General features: G+C 48.5%; 1 protein-coding gene across 1 annotated transcript; it reads left to right on the top strand.

Annotated features, from left to right (window-relative positions):
- Nucleotides 1-7,879: 7,879 nt before the first annotated feature.
- SHD (Src homology 2 domain containing transforming protein D) lies at nt 7,880-18,234 on the top strand. The gene is made up of 6 exons (XM_027851252.1): nt 7,880-8,890; nt 9,954-10,080; nt 15,105-15,272; nt 15,722-15,887; nt 16,303-16,422; nt 17,066-18,234. The coding sequence occupies exons 1-6, from the start codon at nt 8,582-8,584 to the stop codon at nt 17,250-17,252; spliced, it is 1,077 nt and encodes a 358-aa protein (XP_027707053.1). The 5' UTR covers nt 7,880-8,581; the 3' UTR covers nt 17,253-18,234.
- The last annotated feature ends 270 nt before the right edge of the window (nt 18,235-18,504 follow it).

Genomic DNA, 18,504 nt, shown 5'->3' with positions numbered 1-18,504 from the left:
TGTGTTCTAAGAGCCCTCCCAGCTCTGCCATTCTGTGTTCTAAGAGCTCTTCCAGCTCTGACATTCTGTGTTCTAAGAGCCCTCCCAGCTCTGCCATTGTGTTCTAAGAACTTTCCAGCTCTGACATTCTGTGTTCCAAGAGCCCTCCCTTCTCTGACATTCTGTGTTCTAAGAGCTCTTCCAGCTCTGCCATTCTGTGTTCTAAGAGCCCTCCCAGCTCTGCCATTGTGTTCTAAGAACTTTCCAGCTCTGCCATTCTGTGTTCCAAGAGCCCTCCCTTCTCTGACATTCTGTGTTCTAAAAGCCCTCCCTTCTCTGACATTCTGTGTTCTAAGAGCCCTTCCAGCTCTGACATTCTGTGTTCCAAGAGCCCTTCCAGCTCTGACATTCTGTGTTCTAAGAGCCCTTCCAGCTTTGCTATTCTATTTTTTAAGGGCCCTTTCAATTCTAACAGTCTATGTCCTAGGGGACATTCTATGTCTATCTCTATGAACTCAGGCCAGTCACTTCCCTATTTGAGTCTTAATTTTCGCATCTATAAAATAGAAGGAATAGCAGTTGCTCTACCTGTCTCTCAGGGTTGCTGTGAAGAAAGCCTTTTTGTAAACCTTAAAGCACTTATAGGAAGGTAAAATTATCTTTCTTTTCTAAGCTTCCTTCCAGCTGTTAGATTCAGCAAAAGTCCTTTTCATCCCCATCTGATGTTCTGTGTTCTGACGTGGTATATATCTTTCAGCTATGAGGGTGTAGCTGTCCTCACCCCCCTTTGCCCACACCACCCCTCACCCCCCACCCCATCCCCTTCTTCTCATTTCTCACATCCACCTCATGGTGATGGCCGCACTGTTTCCCCTCCACTCCTTTGTTCCAAGGTTTGTTTACAAGGTGCTTGTGGATATATGTGCTTTTGTCAGTATTTCAAGGATGGGTGATGATGGGCCCCTATTTTTAGGCACTAGTCTGCAATTATTCTCAAGCCCAGCGGTAATGAGGAGGCAGGTTCTGGTCTCCAGAGCCATTGGGTGGGGATGGCTCTGACAGGATGCAATCAACACACCCGCAGAAGAGGGGATGGGGTGGGATGGGGAGGGAACAGTCTAGCTCCCATCTAGCCAGGGCTCTTCCCCTTGGCCTGGGTCTGGCTCTAAGGAGGGAGGTGTGGAGAAGCCTTGGCATCTGGGAGAGACTTTAGGCAGCTCTACCTCCAGGGCTCCATCAGAAAGAGGACTTGGTAATTCCCAGCCACTTTCCATCTGATATGCCAAGATGCTCTGGGTAGCTTCCTCCAACTTCCCTATGGCCCCAGGCCTGAGGTTTCCAGACACCACCCCCTACCTCCATCCAAATCTCCCAGCCTCCTCCAGGAAGCCTTTCCTGACTGCTCCAGTGCCCCCTTCTCTCTCTTTTCTCTAACTACCTACAGTGCTTAGAGCTTGCCCATTATCTGGTACTTTGTGTGGAGTTCTGCGTTAGCTATAATGGGAAGATCTGTGAGCTAGGAACCAAGAAGACCATATTTTTTTTTTTGCTTTTCTCCCTTTGCCTTCTCCCTTTGCCTTTCTCACTTAAACATAGTGTCTGGCACACAGTAAGCACATAAATGCTTGTTGACTGATTGACTATTCCTTGTTAGAGGCAGCTAGGTGGCATAGAGAAGTGAACTAGGGTCAGGAAGACCTGAATTTAAATGTGATCTCAGACACTTAATAGCTTTGTGACCCTGACCCTGGGCAAGACAACTAACTTCGGTCTGCCTCAGTTTTTTTTCTCAACTGTAAAATGAAGATAGTTGACAATTCCAAAAGGACTCATAAAAAAATGCTTTCCACCTCCAGAGAAAGAACTGATGGAGTCTGAATGCAGATCAAAGCAGACTATTTTTACTTTATTTTTTCATTTTTTTTTAAATTTTTGGTCTGTGTTTTCTTTTACAACATGTTTTTGTTGTTGTCTAGTAGATTAGGCATGTCCTACTCTTTGTGACCTCATTTGGGGTTTTCCTGGCAAAATACTAGAGTGATTTGTCATTTCTTTCTCCAGCTCTTTTTACAGATGAGGAAACTGAGGCAAACAGGAGTGAGTGACTTGCCCAGGGTCACCCAGTTAGTAAGTGTCTGAGGTCAAACTTGAACTCAGGTCTTCTTGATTCTAGAGTTAACTCTGTCCACTGCACTACCTATCCATCCCTTCATAACATGACTAATATGGAAATGTAAAAAAATAATAAAAAATAAAATTAGTAATGACACATATCTGACAGGGTTCTTGGCAAGATCAAATCAGATAATATTTATAATATTTGTAAAGTGCTTAGCACAGTGCCTGTCACATAGTACGCACTTAATAAATGCCAGTTTTCCCTGGGAAGACTTGTAGGGTCTGATGCTGAGTGAAGTGAGCAGAACCAAGAGAACGTTGTACACAATAACGGCCACATTGTGCGATGACTAATATTGATAAACTTAACCCTTCCTGGCAATACAGGGATCTAACACATCTCCAGAGGCCTTGTGATGGAAAATGCTATCCACATCCAAAGAAAGAACTATGGAAGTTGAATTGCTATTTTTTTTTCTCTTCTGTTGAGTTTTGTTTCCTCTTTCTGATGGTTCCTCCTATTGGTTTTAATTTTTACTTACACCATCACTAATGTGAAAATATGTTTAATATGAATGTAAATTTATAGCCTATATCAGATTGTGCACCATCTTGGGGAGGGTGGTGGAAGGGGGAGAAAAATTTTAAACTCAAAAGCATATGGAAGTAATTATTGATAAACCAAAATAAATTAATCAAAAAAAGATAATTAAACTAAAAAAAAAAAGATGAGATAGCTGGCAAATGGACCTGAAGATATGAAACTCAAGAGTTGGTAGTAAGGAATACCAGAAACCATGAAACTAATGGAGTGATGCATCCAGCGGAGATCAGAAAAGCCCTGGAGAGAGAGACAGAGGTAGGCACCAGAAAAGAAATTGATGTTACAGATCTAGCACCGAGCAACATGATGGCATCACCAGAAAATGGTGGCATCCCTGTAGCATCAGGAATTATCCATCCACATGTATAGCTTGGCGATATGTGTTCTCTCTATGTGTTCTCCACGTATGCCCTGGCCACACGTGTTGGGTATATCCTCATGAACAATATCTATCTATGTCCATTCTTCCTCCCAACCAGTACGTCAGTGGCAAAGTATGTCCTAGGTTTCCTGGAAGACTCTTTTATTGCTGCTTTTCTTATAATAGTTTCATTAAATATCTTTGTTTTGAGAAAAAAAATAAATACTGGTTTTCTTCCTGTTCTGCCTTGGAGAGGTTGTCAAGAGAGGTGGCATCTTTATGAGAACACTCGGTTTCAATGAGCAGAAGATGGAAAGAACAGGAGAAGGAGAAATGTAGAATTCAGGGAAATTTGTAAACAGTAGAGAAGGAAACCAGAGTACAATGGAAAGGGGATGACTGTGTGAGAAGTAGCAGGGGAAAAGACTTTCAAATGGAAAGGGAGGCAATCAGCCCTAAGAGAGGGAGTCCAAGCATGGATGGATTAGTTATAATCATTGGGAGAGAAGGGTACCCTGGCCCCTCCTTCCCTTCTTCCTCTTGCCTTTGCCACTGACGTTCTATCACCTCCCCCAGCTTCCTTTCACCAAAATCCTATGGCAATAGTGCCTGACGAAGGACAGTGAAGCTTCAGGTATGAAGACTGCAGTCTCTAGACTGCACCAGGGAAGAAGTAGAGCTCCTTGCAGAAATCAGCTCCTGGACAAGTCCCTGACTGCCCTACCCTAGTTACAACTCTGGAAAGGCAGACTTGTATACCCTGTCTACTTCCTGATGCACTGAAAATGAGCCTGAGAGTGTAGAATGGTAGAATGAGCTTTGACTAGAGTGCCCAGGAGGATGAATCTTAAATCAGTTGTAGAAAGGGTGTTCTGGTGGGGAAAAGATCATTCCTCTCAGGCCGACTAGAGAGTTGGATGCCCTGAGCCTAGACAAGATCATGGGGCCAAGCTAAGCCCCAGGTGTTGTGGCGAGTTGAAAGTCTACAGTAAATCTGCTCTTATCCAGCCCTACGTCTAGTGTTGAGGGCATGGGGAGGGAGGAAATGAGAAGAGGAAGCTACCTGGGGCTCTGGAATGTAACACAGCAAGGCAGGACTGCATCTGAACCAATCAACCACTAGAGCTGGCCCTTAACAAATCAGCTTGTTCAAGGTCAACTGTTTCCTCACGAGTAGCTCTGAGAATGGCTCTGACCTCAGACCTGACCGCTCTTCCTGCCCTTCTAACCAAGGACTCCTCTCATCCTTTGAAACTCTTGCCTTTTTCATTGGGAAAGGGGATGGCTGAAAGTTGTTAAGAGGCAGGTTTTTGCCTCCACGTAAGAAAAACTTGCTAACAAGGAGAACTGTCCAAAATAATAAGTTGCCTCAGGAAGTAGTGAGTTTCCCTTCACTGGAGGCTGTCAAGTAGAGACTGCATTACTCCCTGCTGAGAATGCTATAAAGGAGATTCTTGTTCTGCTAGGGATGGGACCGAGGCGCCTGCGAGGTCTCTTCTATCTCTGAGGTTTGGGAACTCTTTGAAAAAGGCCCAGGGATTCCTCCGGCATCTCCCTAAAACCTGAAGTCACAGCCCAGAAATCAGGCTTGTTTGAAGATCATGAGACCTCTGGTTTATGCAATTAGGCAGCCCCCATCTAATGTTTGTACTGCAGACACCCGAAGGGCGACAACTTGATCAGATTTGTCAACAAATATTCCCAGTGTCACTGAGCAGCCTCCTGCAGCTCTGGGTGGAAAATAGGACAGTATTCTGCCTTTTCCTCAAATTACACAGACCCTACCTTCTCAGACTCAGGCTCCCAGAGCAATTGAGAGGACTGAATTTGATTCTTTAATAAGGTGTATACACACACACACACACACAACTTGTATGTAAGTGCTTTGCAAGCAAAACGCTATATAAATGCTAGCTATTTTTTTAAACAAAAATGTGTTGGGTTTCTTTTTTATCCCTATAGAAATTTCCAGATTAGGGGTCAGGACACCTAGTTTTGAGTACTGGTTCAGCCATTGATTTTCTGTGAGACCTTGGCCAGGTCCCTTCAGTGACCCTATCTATAAAAATAGGGGGGTTGGATGAGATGACCTCGTAGATCTGTTTCATCTCTCAATCTGTGATCTTGGGATGACTAAGTCCTCTTCCAGCTCTTCCATGCTCTGCCTTCCTGGAGGAGGAAGGCTTTAAGGGAGATGGGCTGTGGGGGAGGAATAGGGCTCTAAACCCAAAGTATTCCTAGTCCCTGGGGTAGAAGGGATTGAGCACTGAATTTAGAGCTGGGAGACCAAAGTTTGTCCAGCTCTGAACTAATTCATTGGACTAATTTGTGGACAAGTCACTTTTACCTCTCTGGGCCCCGGTTTTTTCATTTGTAAAATAAAGGGATTGGAGTACAAAACTTAGAGCTGTGACTTCAGCTCTTAAGTTCTAGGTTCCTTCAAGCTGAAGAGGCTGGCAGGGTCGGAGGAGAGTAGAGAGATGGACCAAAGACTGGGAGCTGGAAATTGGGGAGTCTGAGGTCCTACCCCAGGCCAAGGGACTGGTCACCCTGGGGCTGTCATTCTGCAGGGGCATCAAGTGACAGAACCCTTCTTCCAGGTTGGGAACAGAGCTAGGGTGAGAGAAGTCCCCAATAAGGCAGATGGTAGACAGGGTAGGTGGGGTTTAGCCCAGCATGGAAGGGGGTGGACACCAGTGAAACTGGATACCCATGCCAGACAAGGGATCAGGGCTCAGAAATGAAGGGTGCAGGGAATGACTTACACAAGAGGCTTACTGTTCCAGAATAATGAAAAGTTTATGTGTTACACAGGAGCAGGGGTCAAGTAACAACCTTGCCCTCACCCTGAGAGAAGCTGCTCAGGACCCTGGAATACAGCCTCTTCAGTTCTGAGGTCCTATGCCAGGTTCCCATTCAGGATCACCGGGGTTTGACTTCTTTGTTTGACAGACTTGTGAAATCAACTGGGAATGAAAGTGGAAGTGGGGACTTTATTCTAACAATGTGACCCGAAGGAAGGAAAGCTATTAGGCCTGTTAGAAGCTAAGTGGAAAAGTACCTGCAAAGTTGGGTTGTTTTTATTTCCCTCACTGAGGTCTGTTCCCACTCGGTGGAGAAGTATAGGAGGATTGGGACCGAGGCTGAGGGCTTTCTCATCATTTCAAAATGAAATGCTGTCTAGCAGGGCCTGATACAGGACATCTTTAAGAAAGAAATTGAAGCTGGGGGAAGGTGATTCCTTGGAAATAAAACACTAAGCAGAAAAGTGAAACTTAAAGTGGGACTACCACACTTGTTGGAGGGGGGAGATGGGGAAGAGCAGTCCAGGACCTTCCATGGCGGGTGGGGGGGGGGGTGGGATTTAGGCCTCTCTAGACAGTTGATTGACTGATAACCTGCTAGCAGCCACACAGCTTCCCAACCACTAATTTGGTTTATCAAAGCCAGAGACTTGGGCTAATGAGGAAGGGGGGAAAAAAGAAGAGAGAAAGAGCTGACCAGGGGCATCTCTGATGTCTTAAATCTTTCTTGCTATACTCTTAGCTCCTTTGTGGTTTCAGCAGAGCAAGACTGGTCACATGGAGTCTCCAGTAGGTCTCCAGCTCTCTGTCCCTTCGACTGGGGGGTGGGGCGGCAGGGAACTCGGGGCCTCCAAAGAGCAGCAGATGGGCCAGGCTGGGCCACGTGTCTGAGAAATGATAGCATCTTCTGCCCTGGGCTTCCCTCAGCAGCTGCTCTTAAACCTCCCCCCGACAATAACATCCCCAGGAGGAGGAGGGGATAGGAAAGCGGCAAAACGACCTCCTGGGATGGAAGAGGAGGGAATAACAGCCAATGACCCCTCCGCCCCATCCCCCACAGCGGTCACCTTTGTCAGCCCCAAACCCGCCCCGCAATCCATTCCATTCTCTCCTCTTTATTCTCCGCAGCCTCAACATCTGCCCAGGGAGCCTGGCCCCTCACTGACCCGCTCCCCCTCCCTTCCTCTCCCTCCTCCCCCTCCTCCCCTCCCCCTCCCTCCGAGCTGGAGGGGCTTTAGGCACTCCTTATGGCTCCCGGGCAGCTGAAGGTCTAGGTCACCTCAGAGCTGGAGCCAGGAAGACCAGAGGACAAGGGAGGGGAAGAGGAGGGGGGCGAGAAAGGAAGGGAAACGATAAAGAAGAGGGGAGGAGGCAGCGTAAGGGCTCGAGGGACAGGGAGGGTGAAGGGGAGGAGTAAGGGGGATAGGGGCTAGAGGCTGGAGATAGAGAGGAGTGAGGGAAAGAAATAAGGGGGATAGCTGGAGAATAGGGACGGGTGGGGAGAAGGGGGAGGAGTAAGGAGGATTAGGGAAGGAAGATGAGGATGGAGAGGGAGAAAGAGGGAGGAGGAGAGGAAGAGGGGAATGGAGGAGAGAGGGGGGGAGGACAAGAAGGAAAAGGAGGAGGAAGAGGAGGACAGAGACCGAAGGGGTCCCGTAGGGAGCAGGAGGAGGGAGAGTGGGGAATAGAAGGGCGGGAGCTGACGCGTTGCTCCAGCCCCCCGCCCTCGCCTCTACATCTGAGTTAAAAGCTCGGTTGGTCTCTTCGCCACCGCCCCCCCCCCCCTTGCAGGACCAGAAGCGGGGCCACCTCTGGCTGGGACCCGCTCCTACCGCCCCCGGTGCCCGGTGCCCGCCTTCAATGCCCAGCAGCACTCTCATTCCTTCTGTGGCAGCGGCATTCGGGGCTGGCCTGGAGGCTGGGGAGCTCCCGCCTCCCGCGGCACAGACTCGGAGCCTATAACCTAGCAGAGCAAAGGAGCGGAGTCGGCGGGGATACGGAGCTCCCGGGACTAGCTCCCCGAAGCCCAAGTTTGCGCTCCTGCAGCCGCTGCCACTGCCGAAGCCCACCTTGTCTTCCGCTGCCTAGAGGTTCCGACACCCTGAGACGCTGGCCCCTACCTGGGCAGGGTTTTGGGAGGAGGACACTAGCTTCCCTCCCTAGCAGTTGTCCCAGTCCCTCGAGACCTGGGGTCCCGGAGAAAATCTGAGCATTGAACGCCGAGGCAGATGATCTTGAGTCCGTACACTCACACCTGAAGGTGGTCTGCTGTGACCTAAGAAATTCCTTGGCTGCTGCCCCAGAGACATCAGGGAAAGATCAGTCACGATTTCAGACCCTGCTGCGGTCCCTGCTGAGTTGGGGTTCGGCACTCCCGGAGTCTGGCGCTGACCAGGCTAAGGTGGTCACCTGACCTTCCACCTCCACGGAAGCCTGGAAGCTTTGTCCCTGGGACCCTCCAGTAGCCGGGGCTAGAATGGGATCAATAGCTCCGGTCTTCCCTTCTCTAAGCCCTGAATCTACCTCCCCCTCTCCGACTTCTGAATCTATTCCTCAGTTTCCCCACCTGGTTTCAGGAGAGTGCTGATGAGCCCCCAGAGACAGGTGGCAAGGGTTGAACCTGAAAACATTCCTAAGTAATCCATTCTGGTCCCTTTTACCTTCCTGTTTCTCAAAGGCTAGGCTCCCTGCTGGGAGAAATTAGGAAGAGAATACATGGCCAAGTGGCTGAAGGACTACCTGACCTTTGGTGGTCGAAGACCCCCCCCACAACCCCCCAAACCTGATTATACAGAGAGTGACATCTTCCGTGCCTATCGGGTTCAGAAGAGTCTGGACTTTGAGGATCCTTATGAGGATGGAGATGGGCAGGAGGAGCCAGACTTGACCTGCCCCAGTTGCCCCAGCAAGCCTTCCTGCCCTGGGGACTACCAATATGGTTCTCCCAAACACAGGCTCATCAAAGTGGAGTCAGGGGACCTGAACCGCAGTAAAATGTTGCTGGGAGCTCCTGGGGAAGATAAGGTAAGTACCCTGGGTTTGAGGGGAGTGGGGGTGGGGAGGAGGAATTTAGCCCCTTAGGTGCTGAGCCCTACCCCAGTTAGAATGACCCCAGCCTAGACCAGTGTGCTTCGGTGACCTCAGCAAAGTCACTGTCTGTATTCTGCCCAAGGTCAAAGGTACTGGGTTGAAGAGCAGGCCAGAAAATATGGATAACAATAACTTACCTTCCTCTAGCCAAAGCCCTTTCCAAGAAACAATCCTTTGAGTTAGATAGCATAAATTGTATTAAACCCATTTTACAGGTGAAGGAACAGGTTAAGACTTGTCCATTATCATATAACTATTAAAGACATGAGCTGGAATTTGAATTGGGTTTTTCTAACTCTAAATCCTGCATTGAGAAAAATATGTCTATCAATCATTCTGCTTGAAATAGGAAAGAAAGTGAAGTTGTCTGGTGGTGCCTCCAGGAGCTGAGAAAGGCTGCCTGGGAGTAGTGGGTGTAAAGGAGGAAGCCCCAGGAAGAGCAGCATCAGATCTGTCAGGGCCAGGAAAGGGTGTCTGTGGTTGTGGGAGCCTGAAAGGGGATGAAGGATCGGTGATTAAATAGGGAAGATGGTCAGGGCTGGATGGAGAGAATGAGGGAGACAGGCTGTGACTGCTGGTAGAAGGGAAAGGACAGAGGAATCAATCTGAGGTGAGGGATAAATGAGCTTTGAAGGAGAACATCGGGACTAGAATGGCAATGGATCACCGAACGTCAGAATTGGGGCTTTAGAATGCAGAATATTTGAGTCAGAAAGGACCTTAGAGCAGAGAACGTCAGAGCTGGGAGGGATCATAGAACATAGAATGGCAGAAATGAAAGGTCAGTACAACAGAATGAATGGATTGGAAAGGACTTTAATGTCCAAGTTGAAAGAAAGCTTAAAACACAGACCATAATGCTAGAAAGACCCCAATGGACCACACAACAAAAATGATGAAAGAGACCTTTCACCGGGGCAGAAGGGCTGAGAGGGGGGAGAGGGAGTATTTGAGACAGGTGTTGGAGAACCACCCTGAGTCCCTTGTCCTCACCTAGACAGCAGATGACAGTGAGTATTCGGATCCCTTTGACACCCAGCCTGAAGCCCAGTCGGGTGCCTCAGAGCAGCTGCCTGCTGACAACAGCTACATGGAGCCTTATGATGCCCAGTGTGTGGTAACAGGTGAGTGTCATTGCATCGGAGTGGGTGGGTAATGCCTGCTTCTGCCTGGCCTTAAGGGGCCCTCCCCAAGTACTCTGTCCTTGAAGTCAAGTCCCTACTGACATTTCTAATCCCTACCCCCCTCCCAGGACCAGGAAGGAAGCACTCGGCCTTTTATTCTCTTTCTACAACTGGGGTGGGGAAGCTACTGCCTCAAAGCCACATGTGGCCCTCTAGGTCCTCAAGTGCAACCCTTTGACTGAATCCAAACTTCACAGAACAAATCCCCTTAATAAAAGGATATGTTCTGTAAAACATGGACTCAGTCAAAGGGCTACACCCAGGGACCTAGAAGGCCACCTGTGGCCTGCAGGTTCCCCACTCCTTACAACTTCTCCCTTTGTGATCTCATCTACTTCTGTGGCTTTAATTATCTCCTCTATGTGAGTGACCCCCAAACCTTACTCTCCAGGCCAGCCTGATCTGCCTCCTAAATGCCAGTTCCATATTTCCCAGAAGCACAGAATTTCAGGTAGAAGGTACGTCCAAGGTGATGGGAACAAAAAACCTCTTTACAACTTCCTGGAATGTCTTTGCTGGAAGATCTCCCAAGAAGGGGAACCCGCTGCCTCCTGGGGCGGCCCATTCTGCTTTTGAATGAATCGAAAACTAGAAAACTTTTCCTGGCATCAAGCCTAATTCAGCCTCTTTGAATCTCCCACCCGTTGCTCCTAATTCTATCTCCTGGGGCAAGGAAAACAAATCTAATCCTCTTTCACACGAAGGCCTTTCAAATACTTGAAGTTATCATCTTCACCTCCCCTCTACCCCAACCAGGTCTACCCTGGAAAAATTCCTTCAAGTGATTTATCATACAAGGCAGCTGGGTAGCAAAGTGGGTCAAGCATTGAACTTTGAGTCAGGAAGACCTGAGTTCAAATACTGATTCAGATACTAGCTATGAGATCCTAGGCAAGTCATTTACCCTCCCCTCTGTTTCTTCCCCTGTTAAATGGGAATAAGAATTGCCCCCACCTCACAGGGGAGCTGTGTGAGGATCAAACGACATCATATATGTAAAACAATTTGCAGACCCTGAAGCACTGTACAAATGTGAGATTAGTCGCCATCCTTCTTCCCAAAATGCTTCAGCTGATCAATGTTCTTCCTCAAATATGGTACCCAGAACTGAATAGAGTACTCCAGAGGAGAACCAACCAGGGCACAGTACAGTGGGCCTGTCGATTCCCTGATCCTGGACACTGTAGCTCTCTTAAGGTAGCCCGAGACTGCATTGTGGGTTTTTTTGGATAGCCATGTCACAATGATACATACTGAGCTCTTGTGGTCCTCTGAAGCTCTCAGATCTTTTTCAGTTGACCTACTGCCTAACTTTGCCTCCTCCACCTTGCATCATGAAATTGATTGTTTGATCCCAAGTGTAAGACTTAATATCTATCTTTATCAACTCTTACCTTCTGAGACAGAGCCCACCACTGAAGCTTTTTGAATCCTATTTGAATCTATCATTCATGTTAGCTATGCTTTCCCAGTTTAGTGCCATCTGCAAATCTGATAAGCGTGCCATCTCTATGTGTTAAACAGTACAAGACCAAGCCCAAATCTCAGGGTGCTCTACTAGAGACTTCCTTCTATATCATCAAACTGTTAATTATTACTCTCTTGGTCTGGCTGGCCGTTTGACCAATTCTCAAATCCATGTAGCTGTCCCGTTTAGAAAACTCTTCCTTTTTCTTCCTCGTTGGAATTGTTTCACTTTATGTCTTCAGAATTTCATTCTTGGGGCATCTAGGTGGTGCAGTGGATAGAGCACAGGTCCTGAAGTCAGGAGGACCCGAGTTCAAATCCAGCCTGAGACCAAACACTTGACATTTACTAGCTATGTGACCCTGGGCAAGTCACTTAACCCCAATTGCTAAAAAAAAAAAAAAAAAAAAAAAAGAATTTCAGTCTTGGCGCTTCCCACCCCTCCTGGACTGACGTCTCAGCTAGAATTTTAGTCCCTGGGATTCGATGTCTCCTTTTTGTAAATGCTGTCTTGCTGGATGTCCTAACAACTAATCCCTGAACATGTCCAAAACAGAACTCATCATTATCCTCTTTGTGCCCGCCTCCCCTCAAGAAAGAACCTTCCTCTCCTACCAGCTTTCCTGTTTATATTAGTGATACCATCAACCACCCTGTATTTCCTGCTCACAACCTCAAAGTCACCTGGCTCTTCCCCCTCCCTTAGCTTCCACTCTCAGTTAGATGCCAACTCTAAGCCATTCTACCTCTGCATTTCTCAAGGTCTCCCCCTTTCCTTGCTGACAAAGCCACCAACAGACTATTGCAATTGCCTTCCATTTGGCCTCTTCCTGATTGATTCATCTCTCCCCTCTCCAATTCAATATACAGCTGCCAAAGCGATGCTCATGAGACAGATCATGTCATCTCTCATTCGAAAACTTTCCATGGTTCCCTATTGTCTCTAGGATAAAGTACAGATTAATTACTTAGCCTGGCATTTAAGGCCTTGTATAATCTGACCTCAGCCTACCTTTCTAGCCTTCTTATTTTCCTTCTCCCATTGTACGTTCCAGCCATTCTGTACTTACTCTCTATTACCAATTCTTGTCCTATTTTCACGCTTCTCCAGGAATTCACTCAGGCAATGACCTGAGTCCCCCGTGAGACGGGGACACACTCTGTCTCTTGAATGTGGAAATCTTTCTCTTTCTTTAAAGCTCATCTCTGATTCCACCCCAATCATGACGCTCTTTCCTACTCTAAAGTTGTGTCCTTACCTCTTTCCAATATGCCATGTTCCTGTCCCCACCCCCAAGCTGACGATGTTGCTGCTTTCTTCCAATATGTCTAGAGACCTCTGTTTGTAGTATTTTCACTTTGACCTGGAAGCTTTGGATTTTGGTCATGATAGTCCTGGGAATTTTCATTTTTGGGGTTTCTTTCAGGAGGCAGTTGGTAGAGTCTTCCTGTTTTCACTTTGCCCTCTTGTCCTAATATGTCTGGGCAGTTTTCTTTCATGATTTCTTGACATACGTTAACTAGGCTCACTTTTTGGTCATAGCTTTCAGGTAGTCCAGTGATTCTTAAATGCTCACTCCTTGATTTGTTTTGCAGATTTGTTTTTCATATGAGATCCCCTACATTTTCAGATTTTGTCGGTCTTTTAATTTTGTTTTAGTATTACTTGTCTCATGAAGCTTTTAACTTCTGTTTGGTCCATTCTCATTTTCAAGAAATCTGTTGCTTGGGTAAAGTTTTATACTTGTCTTGTTAAACTGTTAATTCTCTTTCCAGATCTCCCCTCCGAAGCTCTCATTTCTTTCCCAATCTTTCCCTTATTGCTCTCATTTTTCACGTAATTTTAAACTTTTAAAAAATATTTTTTCCATTTCTTTTAGGAATCCTAATTGATCTTGTGGTCAAGCTTTGTTTTTCTTTTAGGCTTAATTGATATTTTGAAGTTATTCTCTTCTGGGTTTGTATCTTGGACATCCCTGGCGCCAATAATGGTTCTTTATCTTTGTTTGCTTATTCTTTCACTCTTACTTTCTGGATTGACATTTTGTGTTATGACAAAACTCTGGGCACTTCTGGCAGGATGGTTGTGGCCTTGTACGGTCCAGGTCTGTCTTATCTGGACTCTTGCTGCTATATTCTTTGGGCATTGAATGCCTTGTTCTTCAAGGATCATAGAGGATGCTGGAGCCAGGAAGCTGCAGACTTCCAGTAGACCCCAGGTGATCCTATCATGGGTATGGTCTGATTACTGCCCTCCTGGGCTTTCCAGGTTCCGGACCTTGAGTTGAGTCTAGACCACACAGCTGTAAACTTGTTCCTGGGCAGTACTCCAGTAGACTGTACTTGGCCCCAGCTCCTATAGGCTACCTAAAAGGTCAGCAGGTACAGGGTGATTCTGCTGCTGCTTAGCCTCATTCTGGTTCTGCTCTGGGAGAGGTGGGCTACTAACCTAGTTTGCAGCCCCAGGGACTGAATACTCCATCAGTCCCTTCTGGGAGACCCCATGCCTTCGGACCAGGGATGTCTTCCACCTGTTCTAAGTCCAAAAACTTCTCTGTGCTGCTCCCCTAGCTCAGTTAAACTTATGGTTGAGAGCAGAATCAGTGCACAGCCCTGCCCTGCCCTGCTGCCTGAGCTCCAGAGGTCTGAGGCCAAGGTTCTAGCCTTTCTGGGTGACCCGTTAAGGCTGACCTGGGCCTGGGGTGAGTCCGTGATTTGTTCTGTTATTGACCTGAGGCTGAAAACCCTGAAATCTGTTCTGGGTGGCTCTGCCTGTTCAGAGCCCTGAGGACTGAATCTGCTGCATCTGCAACCCAAGGCCACCTCTGTACCATAGTTCTTGACCTGGTCATTTGCCTATGGGTCCAATTTGTGATCTTGGGCTGAAAGGATGGTTTGCTGTGGTTGCTCCTTAGATTCCCTGATCATTTCCAGGCCTGGGGGTCTTCTTAGGTCTTTGTTGGCATAGGTGAGGGGGAAGTGGAGCTGTCTTGCTTCCTCCTACTCTGCATCTTGACTAGTCCCCCCCAAAACCCTGTGTCTAGAACTTTCCCCCACCCCTGTCACTCCCTACCTTGCCAACATGGCATATCCCTACTATTAGACTGTAAACTCCTTGAGGACAAGGATTGTGTTATTTTTCATCTTTGTGTCCCCAGGCACCTTAAGTGTAGAGGGACAAAAATAGGTACTGGACCTATGATTTCATAGGTAACTCCAAGATGAGGAAATTCCCTCTGCCCATTCAGATTGGCACCTTTTCTGCAAGTCTTAGACAGTTGCTTAGAGCAAGTTAAATGATCTGCCCAGGGTCACATAGCCAGTATGCATTAGGGGTGAGATCTGAACTCAAGCCTTCCTGACTTTATGACCAGCTCTCTACTCACTGGGCAACACTGCCTCTCAAATATAGTATATATTTATATACTGTATATATATAATATGGTAGGCGATCAATAAATGTCTGTTGAATTAAACCAGACATAATTACCCACCAGACCTGCAGCTCTATGACACACCCTATGAGGAGCAGATGGCAGGGGGCAGCCCTGAGGCTGAGGAGAGGCCCCAGCACAGCCGCCTGCCCCGGGATGATGAGCGGCCTGCTGAAGAGTATGACCAACCCTGGGAATGGAAGAAATACCACATCTCCAGGGCGTTTGCAGGTATTGGCCCCTGGTTCCCTGAGGCCTCTGACCAATCCTGGTCTTATTGGCCATCCCACTTTGAACCTCTTCTCCTAGTCTCCCTTCCCTCCACCCTCCTTCTGCCAACCCCCTTCCTTGCTTAATGCTGGAGAAGCGTGTCAACCCTTTCCCCTGCAGACCTTTCTCTCTGTTAACTCCCCTATGTGCTGACTCTGCCCCATCCTCCATTCTGATATCTGTCCAGGCTGAATCTTCCCCCACTGTGATTGGTCACTCATCATACTGGTTTCATTTTTAATATGTGGAAGCCTTATTCCTCTTAAGCCCTGAGAGCATCCTCCAATTCCCACTTCTCCTCTCCCCTAAGCTCCCCTCTCTGGATCCAGTGGCCAATCGCTGTTTTTCGCCTTCAGAAAGACCAGTTGGCTAAGTAAAAGCATCCTTTGCTTTCTCTCTGCCTGATCCAGTGCAGTTTGAGAATCCTGAGTGGGAGCGAGCCCCAAGCCTGACTAAGGAGCTCCGGAGGCCCCTAGCTAAGACCTCAGGCTGGGCGGGGAAGGGGCCCAACCCGGAGAAGCACAGCCCCCAGCCAGCTGAGCGTGTGGATCCAGCCCTGCCCCTGGAGAAGCAGCCGTGAGTGTTGAGACCTAGCCAGGGCAAGGTGGGGAAGAGGTGGAGAATTCAAGGCTCACTTCAAATGTAGCCCCTTTCAGGAAATCCTTCCCGATTTCCCTCTCCTAGGCAGAAATGACCCCCAGCAGCACTTGGCTTTGATAGGCCCTCTCCAGAGTAATAGTCTCTCAGTGCTGTAAGGGCCCATAGGGATTAAATCCCTCTCCCTTGGGTGTTTTGCTGGTGCAAGGAGGGGAAGGTACATGCCCAAGGTCACATGCCAAATTAGAAAGAGAGCCGGGATAAGGACTCATAGTCTAGTGCCTTGAATCTCAAAATGCAAGTACAGGAGGGGAAGTGGAGAGCCTGTTCCACCTCTGAGGGTGAGGTCCTGGCCACCTCCCTTCATTCCCTGATTCTTTCTGTCCCCCATCAGGTGGTTCCACGGCTCCCTAAGCCGGGCTGAGGCTGAGAGCCTCCTGTCCCTCTGCAGGGAAGGCAGCTACCTTGTCAGGCAGAGTGAGACCAGTCATCCAGACTTCTCTCTGTCCCTCAGGTGAGCCCTGGGCGCTAGGACAAGGGTCAGACTGCAGTGGGAAGGGAGACCTGGAAGAGGTCACAATGCCCTCCTGGGAACCTGGGAGAAGACTTTGGGTTGGGGGGAGGGACTCCCTTTGGACAGTATGAGTCACCGTGGCCAAAAAGTAGCCACCAGACAGGTAAGGCATCTCTCTGTCCTTCGGCAGGCTGGTTTGTCACTGGGTTCCTATTCTGAGCCTTTCCAGCCCGATAGGAAAATTCAGAGGCCCCACCAGGGGGCAGAGAGAATAATGATAATATCTGCTATACTTCTCTATAGCAGCATCTTCTGCTTAGTTTGTTTCTCTGTAGAATGGGGATAGCAGTAGGTGCTTTGAGAGCCAGGCCATGGAGGCCATCTGAGCCTTTTGTACACGTCCCCCCAAAAGGGGAGAGAGAGTCACATCCTTGAGCCAGGAGTCACAAAGGTTGGGTGAGAGCCTTGGTTCTGCCCCTAACTCACTGTGACTGTATCTCAATGACTGACTGACTGATATTAGCTGAGTCCCTTCCCCTCTCTGGGCCCTGCCAGAGCTTGGATTCTCTCCTTTTTTTTCCTTGGCTCTAGACCCCCACCCTGGGCCCTTTCCCTGACTGTAGGGCCTCCTCTTCATTCCTAGGAGCAGCCAGGGCTACATGCATATGAAATTCACCCGGACAAAGGAGAATAAGTTTGTGCTGGGTCAGCACAGTGGGGTCTTCTCCAGTGTGCCCGAGGTTGTACATCACTACAGCATCCGCCCGCTGCCTGTGCAAGGCACTGAACACCTGGCGCTGCTCCACCCCATCACTGTGCAGATCCCCTGACTGCCTTTGCAATAGCACCCAAGGGTCATCCCTGCGGCCTCATGCCCAGTTGTCTCTCCTGGGCTGTCGCTGATGTCTGGCCATGGTACTCCCATCCCAGGCAGGATCTCCAAGCTGGAAGAGACCTCAGACCATCTGGTCCAACCTCTCCTCAGCGACATCGCTGACTGGTATCCAGCCAATTCTTGAAAACCTCCAGTAATGGGAAGCTGACCACCTCCTGAAATGTCCCTTTTCACTTCTGGATGGTTTTTGTTGTAATCTAATTGAAATCTGTCTCTCAGAAGCTTCTCTCCATCACTCCTAGTTCTGGACTTAGAGACCAATAGAAAACCAGTCTCATCTGTCTCTCATGTGTGAGTCCTTCAAATGCTTGAACAATGGCTGTCCAAGTTCTATTGTCCAGAGTCAGCATCTACGTGTCCTTCAACCGGTCATCCCATGTCAGATCTCAAGGCCCATCTCTGTCCTGGTCACCCTCCTGGACTAGCTCCAGTTTGTCACTGTCCTCCCTGTAATGGGGCCCCCAAGCCAGAGGCCAACATTACTGATGAGATCTGATCAGGACACTCACTTCCCTAGTTCTGGACTTGGTGCTGCTCAATAAAGGTCAAAGGTCAACTTGGCTACAAGGTTACTCTGTCCTGTTAACTTATATTGAGCTCCCCCAGGATTCATTGAGTTCCCATTTCAGTTCCTGGGCCAGCCCCCTAGAAAAAAAAAAGGTATCCCTGGCTAAAATAAAGACACGGGACCCTACCTCAGCCCTAGGGTTGCCCCTAGACATGATACCGCCATCCAAGATAGACCTGGGCTCTGCCCTTGGACACAGAAGAGTCTGCTCTAGGCTGGACACAGTTTACCCGGAGAAGTTACAAAGGGTGAGTGGAAACTCAGGCTTGCCCCTCTTCCCCTATCACTTCCCATCCCAGACTAGAGGAAGCCAGTGGTGCAGATGGGCAGCCTTGTTCTCTGGGCCTGAGTTTTCAGACCCCAAGAGTTTTTCCCACTCTCTCCCACCCAATAAATAAGTTATATCTGACTCCTGCGTACTGTCATGGGGAAGAAGTGGAAGACAAGAGCTTCTGCTGGGTGGGAGCGAGGTTGGCCCTCCCTACTGGCAGGTGGGAGCCTTTTCAATCGTGCCCTGCCTTGGTTGCTAGCATAGGCAAGGCACTTGGTGGGCAGGGTGGTGGGGGACAGGGTGGATCTCTGTGGCCAAGTTGGGATGTGCATGGCTCAGCCACTGCTT

Source organism: Vombatus ursinus, unplaced genomic scaffold (assembly GCF_900497805.2).
Source record: "Vombatus ursinus unplaced genomic scaffold, bare-nosed wombat genome assembly UNPS02009173.1, whole genome shotgun sequence".
Classification (NCBI taxonomy): domain Eukaryota; kingdom Metazoa; phylum Chordata; class Mammalia; order Diprotodontia; family Vombatidae; genus Vombatus; species Vombatus ursinus.
The sequence above is the reverse complement of the archived record's forward strand: the minus strand, read 5'-3'. Positions and strand labels throughout refer to the sequence as shown.

Coding starts and splice junctions, on each gene's coding strand:
- SHD (XM_027851252.1), top strand. CDS start 8,582: ATGGCCAAGTGGCTGAAGGACTACCTGACCTTTGGTGGTCGAAGACCC. Junction 8,891..9,953: donor GAGCTCCTGGGGAAGATAAG/GTAAGTACCCTG, acceptor GTCCTCACCTAG/ACAGCAGATGACAGTGAGTA. Junction 16,423..17,065: donor GACTTCTCTCTGTCCCTCAG/GTGAGCCCTGGG, acceptor CTTCATTCCTAG/GAGCAGCCAGGGCTACATGC.